Raw genomic sequence first — 22,049 nt, 5'->3', positions numbered from 1 at the left:
AGTGGCATTTTAAAATTTATATCAGAAGCAGTTCTTCTTAATGCTATTTAACTTTTATGACATATTTACTTCACTGGTTTTAATTGAATATTATTTTAATCTTTATTTATGATAACGATATCGGCGTCAATGACCTTCGATGTCAGGATGTCAGAGAACTTCAAATCAATCAATCAATCAATCTCCGCTATTCACAAACGCATGTGAAATGATGGTTTGGAGGAGCCGTTACAACTAGAATTACCCCTACTGATACTACAAATACACACTGGCCATGCATGATGTTCCTACATTTACAAACATAGTTTACGTTTGCGGAGTGAGCAATAAGGAACCACCCAGGAACCTACTTCTTTCGCGGTTCATAACATTGAATTGTTCTCTTGATATTTGGATCTTACAAGTTTAGACCATGACGAAGAAAGTCAGAATTGCATTAAAGCAGAAAAATGGGAAGACAGGTAGGTTATGTGGCTGCAAGTACAGTCAGTTTAGTACGGTTCCCAGTTAAATGAATATAAGAATTGTTCTTAGTGTATTTATAGGTACTTTGGGAGCCTTTGAAGTTATTTTGGACGAACCGGGTGTAAAAAAACGACAACTTATAATGAAACAAACACAAGAAAAGCACCTAACCTAACTTAAAAGCCATATGCTTATCTCCTTATCTACTAGGGGGTTGAGCTATGCCTCCCTGTGACCCCCTTAGGCTGCCATATTCTTATCTTATTCTCAATCGTGTTTACTACTCAACCAGCTTTTATCATGGCAAAGCAACACTAAATTATGATATATCGTAAATTGTAAAGCTATTTTCTTGATATATATCATACAAGAGAAAGAATATTTACCCCAGGTAAATTATAGTTGTGGTTGGGACATTTTCATACAGAAAAAAACACTGAGCCTTTGTAGTTATAGGGACAGAGTGAAAACCTACATTTTACAAACAGACAGAAGAACCAAATGTTCCCCACCTAACCTAACCTTTCCTAAATTAATCAACCTAACCTAACCTTACCTAAATTAATCAACCTGACCTAACCTTACCTAAATTAATCAACCTAACCTAACCTTACCTAAATTAATCAACCTAACCTAACCTTACCTACATAACCTAACCTACTGTTCTCCACCTAACCTAACCTATGAGCCATATTCTTACTTATTTACTCGCGGGGTGGCTAATCCCCCTGGGTGCCCTACTCTTATCTTAGCCTGTCCCAACAAACTACATTCACCCCAAAAACACATTTTTTTCTGCCATAAATTATGAGTTTTCATGGCATTTGACCTCTATTTTCACTGCAAATAGAACATCCTCCCATTATTCCCCCTCCCCACCGAACACAGGAGGGAGCAGGGTTTTGGGTCGGGAAAAACTGGAATCGACGTGCTTATTTACAACTGAAATAAAGATTCATTGAAAACAAACTATAGGAATAAAAGTTTTTTCCCATGCAAACTATTATGCAGGATTCACTTAATGGCCATGTGGGTCGTTATTTTGGGGATATTTTTTAAATCTTCTAATGGTTTTTGCTCCGCCGTAGTTTGCTTCACTCGAAAAAAACAAAAGCATCACTGCTCCTATGTTCTAGCAATCGGTACATGTTGAGCTGCGCTTGCAAGCCTCGTGGCTAATTAATTCGTACAAATAATGTCTTACCGAATGTTTGAGATGTGGAATGTTGGGGATCACCATTACACCTGGGGCGGAACAATCCATGCCAGAGAATAACACAGTAACTGTACAACCTTCGACAGTGTGTAAAAAACTAGAATAACATGACCAAATATGGTCAGTTTCTGTATATATTGGCTGTGATTGGTTAAAAGGAAATGAAACAATGAATACAAGAAATCTAAGAACATGTATTTCTCTTATGAACAGACTACTGTATATGTAATGGAATAATCAAGATTCAAACTGCGCGAAATGACTAATAGACAACTAGGTAATCCATTTAAATTTGCTGCGATGAGAAATATATACAGTATAGGAGTATTGCATTAATGAACACATGAAATGAATTACATAGTAGGATCAATTCTGGTAGAATACTTGAATATCGGAGGGGAAGTCGGGTAGAGCACTGAATGTCATGGGGGAAAAAAGTATTTGTTCCGTAACTGGAATACAAACGACGCAATTTAAAGTGGGTAATTACTTTTGGCGTAGCTGAAAGGACGAGCCATAAAAATTTCAACGAGGGATTACTACCCCACCGCTAGTTAGCGGGGGGTAGGGAGAGTAGTTAGCAACCCTCCCCCCTCACACACCTGTGTTGTAAGCCCACTTTGCTTACGGCTCGGGTGCTAGACGGACGTGTTCGCTGTCACCCTCGCCTACACGGCAGCCATTAATCATTGCTTTTGCTTTCTCTTTTCTAGAGTGTTGTGAAGTTGGCCTCTACAATGCGGAAGTGCCCTGGGTTACCTGACCGCCCTTGTGGGACCTTCATGTCTTCTATCGAAACGGATCCTCACACCTTATGCCCGTATTGTAGGGGTCAGCGGTGTGAAAGTGATAACGTATGTATGGAATGTAGGGAGTGGCCTACCTCCCAGTGGGAGAGGTTTTCTCGGCGCCGGAAGAAGAAGTCCAAACGGGATATTTCTCCTTCAAAGGTTTCTTTGAAGAAGGAAAATCCTAAGGACTCTTCTTCCGTAGCCCAAACCTCCTCCGAAGCTCCCACTCGGTCGGCCTCTCACGAGAGGCGGTCGAGTGGTAGCATAGGCCGTACTGTTGTTGACCTATCTCGGGGTTTGGGAGTGGGAGTTACCTACCATAGCGAGGCAGTTCCTCCTCCGGGGAGGAGGATTTAATTATTTCTCCTAATGTGAATAATGATGATCTTTTGCAGCTTTGGGCTTCCTTGGGGCTTCAGGGTTCGCCCTCCAAGGAAGCCCTGTTTGACATGATCAGGTTGGGAGCAGCTGTCAAACAGTCATCGGCAGTAGCAGAGGTTGACCCTCTGTCTATTGTTGAGGCTGTTGTGGCAGACGCTTCCAATGAGAGTGTTCAAACCCCTGCTCCTGTTGTAGCTGAAGGCTTAGCCCCCCCCCCCTCGACCTTCAGCTACCATTCCTGCTACCTCCTTGGACCTGGACCTCTCCGCAGATCGCTCGCGATCTCCTACGCCGGCCAGACCTGCTGACCTGCCTTCACCTTTCCTGGCTGCCGACACGCTGTGGGCGCCCACCCATCCCGTTTTCAAATGGGCACCAGTCCCTTCGGGGCAAAATGGGCTTTCACACATAGTGTGTAAGTCCCTTAAGCGCCAGGTTTCCCGTGCGCCAACATTCGCCTGTGCGCAAGCGCTCTCCGGTTGCTGTCTCATCTCGCCAGCGCTCTCCTGCATGCCCACGATCTCCTGTTCGTCCTGCAGTTCCAGAGACTACGCGCCCACGATCTCCTGCTCGCCAACAGACCTCTGCGCGCCCTCGGCCTGATACACGCCATGAACGCCCTCGGTCTCCTGCTTGTCAGCGCTCTCCATCTCGTCAGCGATTTCCTGTGCGCCAGCGCTCTCCTGCTCGCCAATGCTTGCGTGTTTGTCATCGCTCGCCCTCGATCTTCGGATCAGGGCTCCAAAGAGAAGTCTTCTTCCTCTCCTGCTCGCCAGCGCTCTCCTCCACGATCGCCGACTCGCCATCAGACCTTGCCTGCTCGCCATCCCTTGCCTACTCGCCATCGCCCGCAGTCTCCAACGAGCGTCCACTGTCAGAACTTCTGTTCCTGATGAGCGCCCTCCTGCGTGCCCGCGCGCTAGGGATATTCGCCCTGCACGCACGCGCCCGCGCGCTAGGGATATTCCCCCTGCACACACGCGCCCACGGGCTAGGGATATTCCCCCTGCACGCACGCGCCCTACGGCTTCGCCCTTACGAGCCCTTCAACATCCTGTGGCTGCGCTCTATCCGAGGTCTCCGGAACACGCGCCCTGTCGCCTGCGCGCCCACGAGCTCCTTCTCCTGTGCGCCATCGTTCGCCCACACGCCAAGATGCGAACTCTCCTACGTGCCAACGCTCGCCTAGGCGCCATCGCCCATACGCGCCCGCGCGCGCGAGCAATCGCCCCCCGAGCTAGGCAATGGCCTATCGCGCGAGCACGATGCCCAGCGCGTTCCCACACGGGATCCTGCAGTATGACGCGCAGTCAGGTCATCCCCCCCCCCCCTGTTGTAGTTTCCACTCCCAGGGATCTTACGATTCCCTTCCCTCCAGAGGGTTCTCTGACAGCGCTGCTGTCAGTCTTCTGTCCTGGTTTGGGCCCTTGATCAGAGCGCGCAGGCTTTCAAGCCCGCTTTCTCTGAACTAGGCCTCAAATCAGCGGCTATCGCGGCCCCCTGAAGAGGAAGAGAGGAGTGGACGACGTGGTTAGTTCTCCAAGGGCGAAACTGGTTCCTTGGAAGCCGTCGAGGAAGGCTCCCTCCCCTCCCCAGACTTTCGCTCCATCCCCAGTGGACGAGGGTTTTCCGTCCTCAGGGGATTCTCGTGAGGTGAGGCGTTCTCCCATCGCATCACTGGGAGAAACCCCACCTCGCGCCGAGAAGTCTCCTCGGGTGGAGGCGGAGAAGAGCCCCCCACCATCTTTGTTGGAATCCTGCATCCCTCCCAGGAGGGAGTCGAAGGACTCCAAGACGGTTTCGAAATCTTCTTCGAGGATCAGACCAGAACCAGCTAAGCCTGCGGAGAATGTCCACGAGTCCCCCCAAAAAGAGCCTTTGGGGACTGGAGACCTTGCTGCTAGTCCATCAGGAGGAGAGCCGCAGGAGTTGGAGCATGCCTTTTGGCAAGTTTTGACTATGATGAGGAACCTTAAGGCCTTGGAGACCTTCCTTCTTTCAGGCACTCGTACCATCGAGTTTCTGGCCCACCAAGTCTCGAACTTGTGGGCTAATACTATCCTGAAATGCCTTGATACGGTGTCTGAAAGATTCAACTCGAAGGTCCCCAACACTGAGGTCAGTAAGCTCAGACATTCCTCCCTTTTGGGGAGTAGTCTGTTTGAGCCGAAAAATGTAGAGCAGGCGGCTGAGAGGTAGAGGAAGTCCAACCAGGACTCCCTCCTCCAGAGGGCTTTAACATCAAAGCCCTATAAGCCTCCAGCACCGCAACAACCTCTCCCTGCAAAGACGACAAAGCCGGCAGTAGCAGCAAAGGCAGCGGTGTCCAAACAGCCCTTTCCCGTGAAGGACAGGAGAGGCAAAAATCCTAGGGGAAGTGGCCGAGGCCGCAAACGCTAGGATTGGCATGTCCACCAGTGGGGGGATACCTCCAAAGTTGCGCGAACAGGTGGCAGCAACTCGGGGCCAATTCCTGGACGATCTCCGTGATCAGCCAAGGATATCGCGTCCCGTTCATAACATCTCTTCCTCACCTGACAGTGAATTCGGTGTCGTTGAGCTCTCTTGACATGGGATCGGCAAGAGGGCAAGCCCTTTGGGCAGAAGTCGAGACCATGTTGAAGAAGGACGCTCTCCAAGAGGTCGTCGACGGGTCCCTAGGCTTCTACAGTCGACTCTTTCTTGTAAAGAAGGCGTCTGGAGGCTGGAGTCCAGTCATCGACCTCTCAGCTCTGAACAGGTTTGTCAAGCAGACCCCGTTCAGCATGGAGACGGCAGACACGGTCAGACTCGCAGTGAGACCGCGAGACTTCATGTGCACACTAGATCTGAAGGACGCGTACTTCCAGATTCCAATCCATCCATCTTCAAGGAAGTACCTAAGATTCAGCTTAGACAACAAGATCTACTAGTTCAAGGTGCTGTGCTTCAGTCTCTCCACAGCACCTCAGGTTTTCACCAGAATGTTCACCCTGATATCTTTGTGGGCACACAAGATCGGCATCCGTCTCCTCCGTTATCTGGACGACTGGCTGATCTTAGCAGACTCGAAGTCAACCCTTTTTCGACACAGAGACAAACTTCTGGGGATTTGCCAAGATCTAGGGTTCTAGAGAGAGAGGCTTCAGCCTTTCAGACCCACTGGTTTTGCTATGACACACCCCTGGCTCCTCCCCCAGACAGCCGTAAGTGAGCACAAACCACGCCCATCGGGGCGGAGCAACCAGAGACGTGAGTTGACAGGAACCAAACCGCCATATTTGAAGTTGACAGGACACAGGCAACACCTGTTACACCTCACCATTACTACAACCCTCCCCTAATTATTGTTACGAGGGACAACGACTTAATCAACCAATTAAAATGTCCAAAAAAGTCGTAGTATCAGGAGATGTGCATAATCTTAGTGAAACTAGTGATGATGACAATATTCCACCGGCACAACCCAAAAAGAAGAGATGTCCCAAAACGGAAGAAACCTGCCAGGAACCTTCCAACAGTGAAATTCTTCAATTGTTATTATTACAGAATCAAACATTATTGAAACTAGTGGAGAAAGGGTAAGGTTTAATATTCTGTTTTTTTATAAAAAGTCTTGGATAGCAGCGGATATAGACTGATGATGTCACAAGCATGGCAGTAAAAGGTAAACAATGAGCCGGAACGGACCGTGCGGTAGTTATAATCGTAAAAGTTTGAAAATAGATAAATTTTGAGACCGAAGTACATTATCATATAATCCTAAACTATGTGTAGAGTGAGCCTAAACATTATAAGGGCTAGATACTTATATGCCAAAGGTAATTAATGTAGTAAGGTGAGGTGTTAACTAGGTTTGCCTTATGTTCCAAAGAGCCGAGTAGCCTAACTAGCCTAACTTTTTCCAACTTTGAGTTTAACATACTACGTCATTCTAGGCTACCTATTAGCCGCTCCCTTCCGACTATCCCACCGAGATCCTATCGTCGACATTTAACTGGAGGGGTTCTTGTCAAAGGCGGTATAATTGCGCCTACCTCAGCTAATGGGTAGAATTTTATATCACACTCGTTTCCTTTCGATATAATGGTTTACCCCTTACCATGAGGAACTGCGTCTTAAGAATTTCTGACAGGTCGGCTATATAAATAATATAAGATGATTACTTTAGAGGCTATATAAATTTAAGCATGGGATATTAGTGAGAGGATGCCGATTGACCTGAATTAACCGATGAAGGCCATTTGAGCCTAGAACTCGATTGCCTGGCTTCAGCCTTCTAGGTCTGCTGCTGTCCGACCCGATTTGTAAATTCATGAGCCATATTATAGACATCAGTTAAACTTTTATTATCAAATTTGAGTCTAGGTTTTCACTCCTATTGCAGAAGTGATTCGACTGCAAGAAGGAATGACAATACTCCTCCTCCTAAGCGCCCTCGCCGTAAAGTAGATTTACCTGAGAATGCAAAAGAAGAATTATTTACAACTTATAATGAAGATAGTAGTGACTATGAAGAATTTAACCCGCTCATCTTTAACAAACCTATCCTACTTATATATTTTAATGCTGTGCCCTCCATTCATAGAGATGGGAAAATACAATTAAATGACTCCCTAATTGCATTAACATTAAGTGAAGGAGACAAGAACTCTCATGATCAATTCTTTGTTTGTAATCATTAATAAAGAACTTGCAGACCTTTTCAAATTGATAAATTTGCCAAAGTTGAACTTTTGGCCAAGTGGCAGGTTGTTTAATGAAGATTTCAAAAAGAAATTTCACTTTGATATTGAAAACATTAAAATGGCTATATCTTCTTTTCAAGGGCATGCAGCTCTGGCGTAATTAGCTTACCTCTCTAAGATTAACGATATTGATTTCATTACTAAAGTGATAATTGGGCCTTTCAGGAAACACATTGATCTAATTAAAAGTTTAATCCGCTCATTCAGAAGTAGAACTTTACCCAGGAACCTCAATTTAGATACCAGAGATGCTATTATTAAAGCTGAAACTAATGATATATGGGTCTTATCCGATGATCAAAGGAAAGCTATTGCTTCGTGCTTTCGAGGCAGTCCCCTTCCTAGAGGAGGGGACATTATCTCTAGAGGTGGAAGGTTCAACTTTGGCAAGCATCAGGGCTACCCCAGAGGGAAATTTAACTTTTACAGAGGATTCAGGGGAAGCCTTGGGTTCAGGAATAGGTTCAATCCCTACAGGCGAGGTATCAAGAGAGGTGGCCGAAGAGGGGGATGGAGTACAGGGGGACAGACAGCAATTAATTCAGACGTCAAAGATAAGAAACAAAACTAATTATGCTTTAATTCTTAATACCATCGAGCCCTGCTCGGACCAAGAGGAAAATCCTGGAGCTACACAGTAAAGATAAAAATTTGGCAAATGTACCCACTAACAATTCAATGATATTGGGAGAGTTAAATTTCCCTACAGAAGCCTCTAGCTCCAAGGAAACCTCTCACGCCCCTCCAGTAAGTGGGATAGGTAGGTCATTGACAAATGAATTAAAAAATTGGCAAAAACTCCCAAATTCTTCTTTTTCAATATTAAACTTACCCGATAATCATGTAGCTGTCAACTCCGTTGCCCGACAGAATTCTACGGGAGGGATACGCCAGCTATCACAATACTAGAAGGGGGTGTACTCACCAGCGCCACCTGTGGCCAGGTACTACAGTACTTCTTGTTGACACCTCCTCAATTTTTTCCTCTGTCGTGCTTCCGGCAAGACGTTCTGGGATACGCTTATGATCTTGGAGTATTTTCACGGCTTTTGGTGAAGTATTTCTCTCAGATTTCGGCTGTCGCTTTACTGGAAAACTTCTATATTAGCTTAGATAGCTATTATTTAGTTCTGTTTAATGGTTAACGATCTTTTTGCTTGATTTGGAATCCCCACTTGGCTAACTCTTTGATTCAAGATGTCTGACATTTCACAAGCCCCACCCCATAGACGATGTAGGTCTTGTAATAGGCGTATTCCGAAAGCCTCGGTAGATCCTCACACCGCTTGTTCTGACTGTAGGGAAAGACCCTGTCAGTTGGAAGATCGATGTGAGGAATGCGCCGGACTTTCGGAACTTGATTTTGTCCGATTTCTTAAGTATTCAACCAAGTTAGAGAGAGAGAGAGTTAGGAGGAGTTCTTCTCGCTCTTCACTTTTTTCCTCACCTCATGATCCCCTACCTTTTCCTCCCCCTGTAGTGGCTACCCCCGAACCTACTATTTGCCCTCAACCTGATATGTCTGTTGTTTTGCGTGCCATTCAGGCTTTAGGTGACAAAGTGGAGTCGGTGGTTAGTGATCATAAGTCTCTTATGGCCGAAGTCAAGGAACTTAAGGTCAAGAGTGCAGTGGGTGGTAATAGTGCCAGTGCTGTGACGAGTGCTAGTGTCAGTGCAGTGCCAAGTGCTAGTGTCAGTGTCAGTGTGGTGCGTGAGGGTACTTCTGTGCGTGCCAGTCGTCCTCCCAGTCCGGGACCTCTTGCAAGCTCCCAAGCCCAGGGGAGAAGCAATGTCGAAGGGCAAAAGGGTTCGGCAGGCCTTGATCGGCGCACAGAAGTATCCTCGGTGGTTGCGGGCGTGTCTTCCAGAGACCGTCACTCCCACCCGCAGACGATTGAGCCCGTCTTTTACTCGTCTGCTGAAGAATTGTCAGGGAGGAAACGTTGGACTCAGGTCTCAAGACCGCTCAAACGCAGAGTCCAGACCTCAAGAGCTCTACAACCTGGCTGCAGTCATTGGATCAGCTCTGACTCGCCGCAGTCATCAGTTGAATGCACACCTCCTAAGAGGAGTAAGGTGCTGCCGCAACAGATCTCTTCTGTTAAGGCTTTGCCTCAGCAGACCTTAGTGTCTGCCGACCCCAAGTTGACTCTACTGCAGTCCATGCAGTCACAACTTGCGGTCTTGATGCGTGAGTGTCAGACTGAGAAGGTTACACCTCCTCCTGCGATCGCTCCGCCTAACCGCAGTCCTGTCTGCCAGGCGTACGATGTTGAGGCTCCTCAGGATACCTTACCACGTACTGAGTTGCCAGTTTCCAGCGGTGTGCAGCTTCCTCCGCCTTCCTTAAGGCAACCTCAGCAATGGGAACAGGAAGCTTATACCTTACTTCCTCCGCTTCCACTTGCGGTTCCACCAGTGAGGCAACACTCTCTTGAGGTACAACAACCTCTCCCATCCATGAGGCAGACTCCTCAGCTCTCGCTGCAGCGACCTCAACCCTCCTCAAGGCGAGAGCCTCAACACCTTAGCCTTGCGCCTCAGGAACCTCAACTCGCGAGACAATTACTGCGTTCTGCGCAGCCACTACCTCAACGCTCGCAGCTCACACCTCAGGAACCTCAACTCGTTCCTCAGGAACCTGCTACTGCGCATCCACCAACCTTACAGCAAGCGCAACTCTTGAGTCAAGACACTCATGCCAGGAGTCAGCCTCTTCCACCCATGCGCCTACCTTCTGCTACTTCTTTTGACCAGCCTTTGCAGCCTGAGCCTCAGGTGTTGCCTCAACAGAGACTTGAGGATGAAACAACAAGCGTTTTTGCTCCCGCTCGTGCAGATTCTGCTGTTCAGCATACCTTACCTCTCACTTCGTTACACTCTGGTGATGAGGTTTCTGATGATGAGGCTGCACACCTGGATCCCTCATCAGACGTGGATGAATCCAAGTCTTCTCCGCCTCCTATTGACTTTCGTAAGGTCTTGGCTCTTTTCAGAGAGGTATACCCAGACCATTTTGTCTCTGCTACCCCCCGCTCTCCGCCTTCTGAGTTTTCGCTGGGCATGCAGCCAGCCAAGTCAACTTATACTAAGCTCGTCTTTGCAAGGTCATCTAAGAGAGCGTTAAGAATTTTAGGGGAGTGGTTGCAGTCTAAGCAGCAACTAGGAAAGACTTCCTTTATGTTTCCTCCGACTAAGCTCACTTCTAAAGCGGGCGTTTGGTATGCCACAGGAGAGGAACCAGGCTTGGGAGTACCTGCCTCTGCCCAGGCTGACTTCTCAAGTTTGGTAGACTCTCCTCGTAGAACAGCAATGAGGCGCTCTAAGGTTTGCTGGACCTTCTCCGATCTAGATCACTTCCTAAAGGGTGTATTTAGAGCCTTTGAGATGTTCAATTTCCTAGACTGGTGCCTGGGGGCCCTTAGCAAGAAGACCTCCCCTGCGGACAAGGACTCAGCCATGCTCTTAATGTCCTGCATGGATAAGGCTATTAGGGATGGATCTGGCGAGCTTGCTTCGATGTTTGTGTCAGGAGTGCTTAAGAAAAGGGAGCAGCTTTGTTCCTTCCTTTCCTCCAGCATCACACCTTGTCAAAGGTCTCAACTCCTTTTCGCTCCGCTCTCTAAGTTCCTGTTTCCTGAAGGACTTGTCTGCGGCCCTGATACAAAAGGACACCCATGATCTTGTGGCCTCATCTGCTCGTAAGACAGGTTGCTACCTCAGTCCCCAGGACTTATCGCACCCCAGTGGCTGATACTCCTGCTACGAGGTTTATTCCGCCCTTTCGTGGTAGAGCCCCCAGCCGAGGAAGCTCCCGTCCAGACTCTTCCAGGAGCAAGTCTAGGAAAGGTTCCAAGGCTTCTAAAGGCAAAAACTGACTCTCCTCCTCTCCAGACAGCAGTAGGAGCCAGACTCAAGATCTTCTGGCAAGCCTGGGAAAAGAGAGGTGCAGACGCCCAGTCTGTCAGTTGGCTGAGGGAGGGTTACAGGATACCATTCTGCCGCAAACCCCCTCTGACCACATCTCCCATCAACCTCTCTCCCAACTACAAAGAAAAGGACAAGAGGCTAGCGTTGCACCAGGAGGTGTCGCTCCTGTTACAGAAGAAGGCAGTGGTTATAGTCCGGGACCATCAATCCCCGGGCTTCTACAACCGTCTCTTTCTGGTGGCCAAGAAGACAGGAGGTTGGAGACCGGTGCTGGACGTCAGCGCGCTCAATGCTTATGTCACCAAGCAGACGTTCACGATGGAGACGACGAAGTCGGTCCTAGCAGCGGTCAGGCAGGAGGACTGGATGGTCTCGTTGGACCTGAAAGATGCATACTTTCACGTTCCTATTCATCCAGACTCCCAACCTTTCCTGAGATTCGTTTTTGGAAAGGTTGTCTACCAATTCCAAGCCCTGTGTTTTGGCCTAAGCACAGCTCCTATGGTGTTTACGCATCTGATGAGGAATATAGCAAAATTCCTCCACTTATCGGACATCAGAGCCTCCCTTTATTTAGACGACTGGCTGTTGAGAGCCTCCACGAGTCGTCGCTGTCTGGAGAGTCTCAACTGGACTTTGGACTTGATCAAAGAACTGGGTCTGTTAGTCAATCTAGAAAAGTCCCAGCTCATTCCCTCCCAATCCATTGTGTACCTGGGAATGGAGATTCGGAGTCAGGATTTTCGGGCTTTTCCATCGGCCCCAAGGATAAGCCAAGCCCTAGATTGCATCCTGAGCATGCTGAAGAGGAGCAGTTGCTCGGTGAGACAGTGGATGAGTCTCACAGGGACCCTTTCATCGTTGGCCCTGTTCGTCGAGCTAGGGAGACTCCACCTCCGCCCTCTTCAATTCCATCTAGCAGCTCATTGGGACAAGGGTTTGACTCTCGAAGCAGTCTCTATCCCAGTCACCAAAGAGATGAAGACCACTCTCTTGTGGTGGAAGACCAATCTCCTTCTCAGGGAGGGCCTATCGTTGGCGATTCAGACCCCCAATCTTCATCTCTTCTCGGATGCATCGGACTCGGGCTGGGGCGCGACCTTGAACGGACGGGAGTGCTCGGGAACGTGGAACGAGGAACAGGAAACGCTCCACATCAACTGCAAGGAGCTACTAGCAGTTCATTTAGCCCTATTGAACTTCAAGTCCCTCCTGCTAGGCAAGGTGGTGGAGGTGAACTCCGACAACACCACAGCCTTGGCTTACATCTCCAAGCAAGGAGGGACCCATTCGAGGAGCCTATACGAGATAGCAAGGGACCTCCTCATTTGGTCAAGAAGTCTAAACCTCACCCTAGTTACGAGGTTCATTCAGGGCAACATGAACGTCTCAGCAGATCGCCTAAGCAGAAGGGATCAGGTCATCCCCACGGAATGGACCCTCCACAAGAGCGTGTGCAACAGACTTTGGACCTTGTGGGGTAGCCGACAATAGATCTGTTTGCCACCTCCATGACCAAGAGACTTCCTTTGTACTGTTCCCCAGTTCCAGACCCAGCAGCAGTTCATGTGGATGCTTTTCTGCTGAACTGGTCCCATCTCGACCTTTACGCATTCCCACCATTCAAGATCATAAACAAAGTCCTTCAGAAGTTCATCTCGCACGAAGGGACACGGCTGACGCTGGTTGCTCCCCTTTGGCCTGCAAGAGAATGGTTCACAGAGGTACTACAATGGCTGGTCGACGTCCCCAGGACTCTCCCTCTAAGAGTGGACCTTCTACGTCAACCTCACGTAGACAGGTTGCACCCAAACCTCCACGCTCTTCGTCTGACTGCCTTCAGACTGTCGAAAGATTCGCTAGAGCTGGAGGCTTTTCGAAGGAGGCAGCCAGTGCGATTGCCAGAGCAAGGAGGGTATCCACTCGTAGAGTCTACCAATCCAAGTGGGAAGTCTTCCGGAGCTGGTGTAGAGCCAATGCAGTTTCCTCTACCAATACCTCTGTGACCCAAATAGCTGACTTCCTATTACATCTTAGGAATGAGAGATCCCTTTCAGCTCCTACGATTAAAGGGTACAGGAGTATGTTGGCTTCAGTTCTCCGCCACAGAGGTTTGGACCTTTCTTCCAACAAGGACCTTCAAGACATCCTTAAGTCTTTTGAGACTTCCAAAGAACGTCGTCTACCCACTCCAGGCTGGAATCTAGACGTAGTCTTAAGGTTCCTTATGTCACCTAGGTTCGAACCTCTCCAGTCAGCTTCCTTCAAGGACCTTACCCTCAAGACTCTTTTTCTCGTCTGCCTTGCAACAGCTAAAAGAGTCAGTGAGGTTCATGCCTTCAGCAAGAACATTGGGTTCACATCCGAATCTGCAACATGTTCTTTACAGCTCGGATTCTTAGCTAAGAATGAACTTCCTTCACGTCCTTGGCCTAGATCGTTTGAAATACCTAGCCTCTCCAACATGGTAGGTAACGAGCTAGAAAGAGTTCTTTGCCCTGTCAGAGCTCTGAAATATTATCTTAATAGGTCAAAACCTATTCGAGGACAGTCAGAAGCCTTATGGTGTGCAATCAAGAAACCTTCGAGGCCCATGTCCAAAAACGGGGTTTCGTATTATATAAGGCTTCTGATTAGAGAAGCCCATTCTCACTTAAAGGAGGAAGACCTTGCTTTGCTGAAGGTAAGGACCCACGAAGTGAGAGCCGTAGCTACTTCGATGGCCTTTAATAAAAACCGTTCTCTGCAGAGCATAATGGATGCAACCTATTGGAGGAGCAAGTCAGTGTTTGCATCATTTTATCTTAAAGATGTCCAGTCTCTTTACGAGAACTGCTACACCCTGGGACCATTCGTAGCAGCGAGTGCAGTAGTAGGTGAGGGCTCAGCCACTACATTCCCTTAATCCCATAACCTTTTTTAACCTTTCTCTTGAATGCTTTTATTGTTGTTTTTATGGTTGTTACGGTAGGCTAAGAAGCCTTCCGCATCCTTTTGATTTGGCGGGTGGTCAATTCATTCTTGAGAAGCGCCTGGGTTAGAGGTTGTGTAGAGGTCCTTTAGTAGGGGTTGCAGCCCTATATACTTTAGCACCTTAGAGTTGATTCAGCCTCCTAAGAGGAACGCTGCGCTCAGTAAGGAAGACGAACTTAAAAAAAGGCAGAGTAACGGTTCAAGTCGACTTCCTTACCAGGTACTTATTATTTCATTGTTATTTTGAGATAACTGATTATATGAAATACGGGATACTTAGCTATCCTTTAATCTTGTACACTGGTTTTCACCCACCCCCCTGGGTGTGAATCAGCTACATGATTATCGGGTAAGTTTAATATTGAAAAATGTTATTTTTATTAGTAAAATAAATTTTTGAATATACTTACCCGATAATCATGATTTAATTGACCCTCCCTTCCTCCCCATAGAGAACCAGTGGACCGAGGAAAAATTGAGGAGGTGTCAACAAGAAGTACTGTAGTACCTGGCCACAGGTGGCGCTGGTGAGTACACCCCCTTCTAGTATTGTGATAGCTGGCGTATCCCTCCCGTAGAATTCTGTCGGGCAACGGAGTTGACAGCTACATGATTATCGGGTAAGTATATTCAAAAATTTATTTTACTAATAAAAATAACATTTTGCATGCAACTTGATCAGTAAGGGTGTGAGACTCCCATTTACCAATAAAATAAGGCTCAAAGGACTTTGAAAAGATTAGGGGTTGATAGATATTATTCTTCTAGCAAGAGAATAATACTAGAGAGAGAATGTAACAGATTACTAGACCTAGGGGTAATAGAACAAATTAACAGAAATTCTTTCTACTACTCTAACCACATAATTTACAAGCTTAGGCTAAACCCGATGGGAGCATTCGCCCAATCTTCGATATGAAATGCCTTAATACTATGATAAAAAAACCTTCTTTCTCTATGCTGAAACCTAAAACTATATTCCCTTATTTGCATTTAAACAACTGGGCATGTAGACTTGATTTAAGGGACGCTTATTGGCACGTCCCTCTTCATTCAAGTGCTCAAAGATTCTTAACGTTCAATTGTTCCGTAACCGAAATACAAACAACGCTATTTACATTGGGTTTACCTTTTAGCGCAGCTGAAATGACGAGCCAATAGTTTTAACGAGGGTTAATTACCCCCGCGCTAGTTAGCGGGGGTTAGGGGAAGGGTAGCTTGCTACCCCTCCCCCCCCCACACACCGGTGACTTGCTTCACTTCACTTTTGGCTCGGCGATGAACAGACGTGTCTGTCCGTCGTCCTCGTTGACAGCCTTTAATCTTTTTTCTGCTTTTTCTCTACAGCCTGTGTGTGTGTTTGAAGTTGACTACCTATTTTATTTTTGCTATGCGTACGTGCCCTGGTGTTGCCGGCCGACCTTGTGGGACCTTTATGTCGGCCTGGGATACGGATCCTCACACCCTTTGCCCTCAGTGTCGGGGCCGACGGTGTGACCAGGAAAACATGTGTAGTGAGTGTAGGGAGTGGTCTGCCTCCCAGTGGGAGAGGTTTGGCCGCCGGCGTAAGAAGTCCAAGAGAGACCATTCTCCTTCGGGGGTTGCCTTGAAGGAGGAGGGTTCTCGGGACTCTTCTTTCGCCGCCCAAACCTCCTCCGAAGCTCCCCCTCGTCCGGCTCCTAAGGAGAGTCGGCCGAGTGGTAGCGCAGGCCCTAGTTCTGTTTCCCGACCTTGGGTGGGGGGAGAGGGCGTCGCCTCCCATAGCGGGGCGGTTCCCCCTCCTCCTCCGGGGGAGGTTGTTGATAATTCGTTGACTAATGATGATTTCTTACAGATTTGGGCTTCCCTGGGGCTTAAGGGCTTGCCCTCCAGGGTCGCCTTGATTGACCTTGTCTCGTTGGGGGCCGCCGTTAAGCAGTCGCCGGCGGTAGCAGAGGTAGACCCTCTGTCTATCGTCGACGTCGTGGTGGCAGAGGCCTCCGACGGGGCTGGGCAATCCTCTGCAGGTGCAGTTGAGGATGTTGGTGCTGACGGCTCTCCTCCCGCTTCCGTACATCCTTCGAAGGGGGAAGTGAGTCCTACGGGCTCTTCTGCTGTTCAGCTTCCCTCTAAGGGGAGTGCTTTGACTGAGACTCCCCTTCGGAGGACTGATGGTCCTGATGATCTTCCCCGTGGCCGCCTTCGCCGTAAGGCTCACCGTCCGCTGCGTCGCAAGGGCCTCCCTTCCCCTCACAGTATAAGGGGGTTAAGAGGCGCCTTTTTGGATCTTCTTCCTCCGAAGGGGACTCTCCTCGTCGTACTCGGCCTACAGCTCCTGCTCCTTTGGACCTCTCTCCGGATCGTTCTCCTACTCCTGCTAGAACTTCACCTTCTGGGGACCTCGTCACCCGACGGGCAACGGTCCCTTCGGGGCAAAGGGATTCTTCCCTTTCACGTGCAGTGTTAGCGCACAGGCGCTCTCCTGTTCGCCGGCGCTCTCCTGATGTTCGCCCTCCTCGTCAGCGCTCTCCTGAGGACATCCTCCATCCTGTGGTTCCTGAAGAGCGCTTAGCGCGCCAGCATTCTCCTGCTCGCCCTTCTGCAGTGTTGGCACACAGGCGCTCTCTTGCTCGTCAGAGTTCTTCTGAGCGTCAGCGCTCTTTTGAAGATCATCGCCCTCTTGCTCGCCAGCGCTCCCCTGTGGTCTCTGATCATCCTGCAGTCCCTGTTGGGCGCCCTGCGCGCCATCAGTCTCCTGAGCTCTCTCGCGATCCTCATCTTGTGTCTACTCAACATCGTCCGCGTTCTCCAGCGCGTGTTTCTAAAGCAAATGTTCGCCCACGTGCCTACGCTCTTCCTGTTCCTGTTCGTGAGCGCGCCGCGCCAACTGCTCCTTCACAGGATCTCACGCGTCGCCCCCTTGCTCGCCAGCGTTCACAGACGATCCTAGTATCGCCTGTTCGTCAGCGTTCTCCTACGCGTCAACGATCACCTGATGATCGGCGATCTCCGGATCGCCCGCGTGACTTACAGCCTGCGCGCACGCGTTCTCCAACGCGTCGTCGACCAGAGATTCTGGAAGAACATGGTTCGCCATCTGCTAGCTCGCCATCGCGCGATCATTCACCTGCGCATGATGCGCGCTATCGCTCGCCAACGCGTCACATGCGACAACGCGCCATCGCTCACCTGCGCGTCAGCGTTCGCCAGCTCACCACCGATCGCCTGCTCGCAATCGCGCTCCCTCGCGCTACAGGTCTCCTGACCTACGTCGCGATCTCTCGCCTGTGCGCCCGCGCGACCATCGTTCGTGGCGAATTTCGCAGCCAGTGGTAGCACTAGGAACGCGTGTTCCCAGACAGCGCTCGAGACATACCATCCCCGGAGTTTTACAACTGTCTGTTCGTAGTCCCCAAGTCATCGGGGGGCTGGAGGCCCGTACTGGATGTAAGCGGACTGAATTTGTTCGTCCAGAAGACCAAATTCAATATGGAAACGACTCGTTCAGTGTTGGAATCCTTTCGTCAAGGGGACTGGATGGTATTCCTGGATATGCAGGACGCATACTTCTACATACTAATTCACCAGGACTCCAGGAAATACCTTTGGTTTGTGTTCATGGGCAAGACCTACCAGTTTCGAGCTCTTTGCTTCGGCCTCTCGACAGCACCGCAAGTATTTACGCGAGCGTTGACTCCTCTAGGAAAGTGGTTACACCTGGTCAGGTTACGCTGATCCCTCGATTTGTTCAAGGGAAAATGATCCTGTTGGCGGACGGACTAAGTCGCCTTCTTCAAGTACTGCCGTTAGAATGGATATGTGGCGCGCATGACCAACTTGGTTCACACGCAATCAGTTGAAGTGCGCGAACAACTCTTATGACAGGGTTTTTCGAACTCGTTGCGCGAAGTGTTCATGAGTGCACAAGAGTTTTACTCTTATGAAAGAGTTTTCAAACTCTCGTCCCGTGAATTGTTCACGTGCGCCCATCGTTATCAAGAGTTTTACTCTGATGACAGAGGGATGCCTGCTACCTAAGGGTTTACAAATCTGTACAGGTAACTATAACACAGTTCCTTTGGGTCCTGGTCACGTAACACGATTCCTGAAAATTCCGTTAGGAATCAGCGACAGAGTTCCGGTGGGTTCTCGGCACAACATTCCTTAAGGTCGTTAGAAAGGTATTCACAAATAGATTCTGAACCCCTAGGTTCTCATCCGAATTTCGGTTTCCGCGATCCAGGGGTTTCTGAAAACTCTATGGTCGACCTCCCCCCTCTACGGGATGGGCCTTCCAAAGGTGTTACTTGTTACGTCACTCTACACTCCAAGCTGATTACTATATCAGTTAGTCTGGTTTCGCCAGCACCGATCCTTTCGTTTTCGAACGAACCACCGTCATCTTTCCTCCACCTTCTCACTTCGAGTGGTTTGGTTAGCAGACGGAAATGAGTGAGGAATAAAAAATTCTTTACATTCCAGTTCATTTCCCTGGCAGGGCTTGCCTGATTTAGAGGGTAGTTTTTCTCACTAGCGAGAAAGCATTCAATGGCAACCCTTTCGGGTAAGCGGTCGATGGCAATTATGTCTGGCATTCTTGAAGCAAATTCCCACATACGAGACTTCACCCTATTCGGGAGACTCGTTCCTGAGAAGTGTTTACAGAACTTCAATGGGTGTCGTTTAAACTTCATGAAGGCCGTAGGCCGTCCTGGAGCATACGCTCTAGCCAAGACAAAACCGCGAGGTTATTGTCTTAAACTCGGTTCTACTGTTTGATGGAGGTAGCCTCCCCCGTCATTGTACCCTGGGTATAACGACTTGCTTTTTACACGATAGGCTTCCGAGACCTTTTATTCTATCCTTACAGGGTTATTGTTTCGAACAATTAGTCCCGAAGGAACGTTGTTAGTTGACGTTAAAAGAATGATAGCAACAGCGTGGGCAACTTTTCATTACGTTTACGAACGTTTCAAACTCCGCCCACAGGTAACCAGACATCTGTTTTCTGTGTAATGAACACTGGCTACCCCCTCACATACAGAGGAAGGGTAAACCAAAGGTGAAATGATCACCTCTATAACTGTATATTTGGTTTGAGAACATGTTTGCTTTCATTCAAGAAAATATTACAGTTAATCAACGATCAAAATTCTTTTGGCAATAATGTTGCGATTAATCGCACATACAGTACATTATTCACACAACTTTTCTAATCAGGGGCCACGAAAATTTGTTCTAAAAAATCTGACAGACTTGATAGGCCAGGAAGAAGAAGAACGACTCTTATGTCCCGTGCGGGCATTAAGATATTATCTCCACAGAACAGAGTTTTCTGAGAGAGTTAATTGTAGAAACACATTCTCAAGCTAACGACGCAGTGTTTCCTTTACTGAGAGTGAAAGTGCACGAAGTTCGAGCGGTAGCGACTTCTCTCGCTTTTCGACACAACTAGTCGCTATCCGGTATCCTGCAAAGTACCCTTTTGGAGGTCTAAATATGTGTTTGCTACGTATTATTTGAAAGAAATCAAAACAGTGTTTGAAAACTGTAAGTTTCTCGGTCCACTTTCGGTAGCTGGCATGGTGTTGGGTGGAACGACATAGGGGGTTGCTCCCTCTGTTAGCCTATGTTTCGCCTTGTACCAAGGTTGGCGAGTTAAAGAGAAGTCTGAGGGTACAATGTACCTGGAGTACTCACCAATCATTTTATTGTTAGTTTTGGTGGGTAAAGGTTTTTATTTCGGTGTAGGTGACAGTTTTCTCATGTTGGTTATTTCTGGTCTTAGCCCAGGGCAAGGGCGATATTTTCTTGTATCTTCATTCAGTCAGCGGTGAACACCATGACTACGAGGATCTTCCACTCCATGTAGAGGCACCCATTGGTCATATTCCAAGCCTTCTACTATGTAAGATGAGCACTGACCAGAGGCAGTATTCTCCTGCAGTAGCTCTCTTACAAGGTAAGGTACAACAGGCACTAACAGTGCTTTTGGGTATACTTTATTTTCAAGAATCGTATGCGATTATTGAAGTAAAACTTACATCCACAACCTCCCATCCTTGCAATGGGTAATCAGCTGTATAATTGTTCAGTAAGACACTGCAATAAAAATGGATTTTTATTATAAAATGAAATTTTATTGCATACTTACCAAATAATTATTAATCAAAGCCCTCCCTCCTCCCCACTGGTGGATGGCTGGGAAGAATGAATTGATGTTACCTGGACAGTTATACCTACAGCTCCCTCGAGTGGAGGGAGATGACGTCACCTACATCAGCGATGGTGGCGCCACCGCGGTAGTTTTGAGTATATTGTCTGACATTCGTAGGGAACTTACAGCTGTATAATTGTTCGGTAAGTATGCAATAAAATTTCATTTTATAATAAAAATCCAATCTCTCTAGAAAGACTTCAATCGACAGGTCTCTTTCTCGGCAACTGAGATTCTTAACCAGGAGAAGGTCACGAAGTACGCCATGAAAGCTACTTCGTGGCTTGATGCCTGGTTAGGGACCTTGGGAATTCTGGTATGGACTGAGGATTTCTCCAAGGACCATACCATGAAAGTAAGTTAGACGAGATCATAAGAACTCTCAAAAGGCTTAAAATAAATTGCTCTACCAAAGAGCAAGTGGAGTCTCTGCTTATGGACTAAAAAGTCTTTGAGACATCCAAAATCCTTATAACACACACACTCTCTCTCTCTCTCTCTCTCTCTCTCTCTCTCTCTCTCTCTCTCTCTCTCTCTCTCTCTCTCTCTCTCTCTCTCTCACACGTTCTTACGTGAAGTGATCCGCAGAGGAGCAGGCCCTTTGAGCAAAAGTCGAGACCATGCATGAGAAAGACACTCTCCAAGAGGTCCTAGATGGGGTCCCCAGACTTCTACAGTTGTCTCTTTCTTGTAGAAAAAGCATCTGGAGGCTTAAGGCAATCATTCATCTCGCTGCCTTAAGGGTGCAGCAGTCATGGTGATATGTGCTGGACTGGACATTAAGGTGCATGTAACCTTTATGATCGGGCAACTTTTTTATACAGAGAAATCTTGTTTAGAAATATCTTTCCTGTCCTCCCGAGTAAGGGGGAGGATGGAATAAAAATGTAAGCAACCCCATTTTCCATAAATTATTATACATTGAGACATCATATCCTCTACATGCATGTACTGTATGTTCATCCATGACCATCTACCAGTCACCAGGTAGGGACCTAGCCTAATACCGGTGACTTCTTTATGACTGGGTTGTTAGGATGTTGACAGTGCCTTGACATCCTGGGAATATAAACCAGCCTGCTTTGGTTCTAGGGGCTTTCTTACACCTAAGGACAAGACAGCTCTTCAAGGACGATGGTTTGTATTTTTGTAGGAATAAATCACAAATTTTAAGTACAATACAGTAGTTTTTATTTTTAAATATTAAACTTAGCCGGTGAATATATAATAGCTGACGTCTCGGACGGCTCGACAGAAAAACACAAAAACTCGCGAGCGATCGCCATGAAGGTTGCGGGTGTGCCCACCACCGCCAACTATCGGCCAGATACCGCATATACATGTAAACAGCTCCAGTTCTTCTCTGTCGG

The 22,049-nt window shown here is 48.0% G+C and overlaps 1 protein-coding gene across 1 annotated transcript in view; it reads left to right on the top strand.

Moving 5' to 3' along the window:
• Nucleotides 1-254: 254 nt before the first annotated feature.
• The window catches only part of LOC137628969 (E3 ubiquitin-protein ligase BRE1A-like), a 248,520-nt gene continuing 226,725 nt past the window's right edge, over nt 255-22,049 (top strand). Inside the window, exon 1 of the mRNA XM_068360222.1 lies at nt 255-461. Within this exon, the coding sequence (XP_068216323.1) occupies nt 413-461 (49 nt within the window). The 5' untranslated portion in view covers nt 255-412. The remainder of the gene's footprint in view (nt 462-22,049) is intronic.

This window comes from Palaemon carinicauda, chromosome 37 (assembly GCF_036898095.1).
Source record: "Palaemon carinicauda isolate YSFRI2023 chromosome 37, ASM3689809v2, whole genome shotgun sequence".
Taxonomy (NCBI): Eukaryota; Metazoa; Arthropoda; class Malacostraca; order Decapoda; family Palaemonidae; genus Palaemon; species Palaemon carinicauda.
This window is presented reverse-complemented; position numbering and strand designations above follow the sequence as displayed.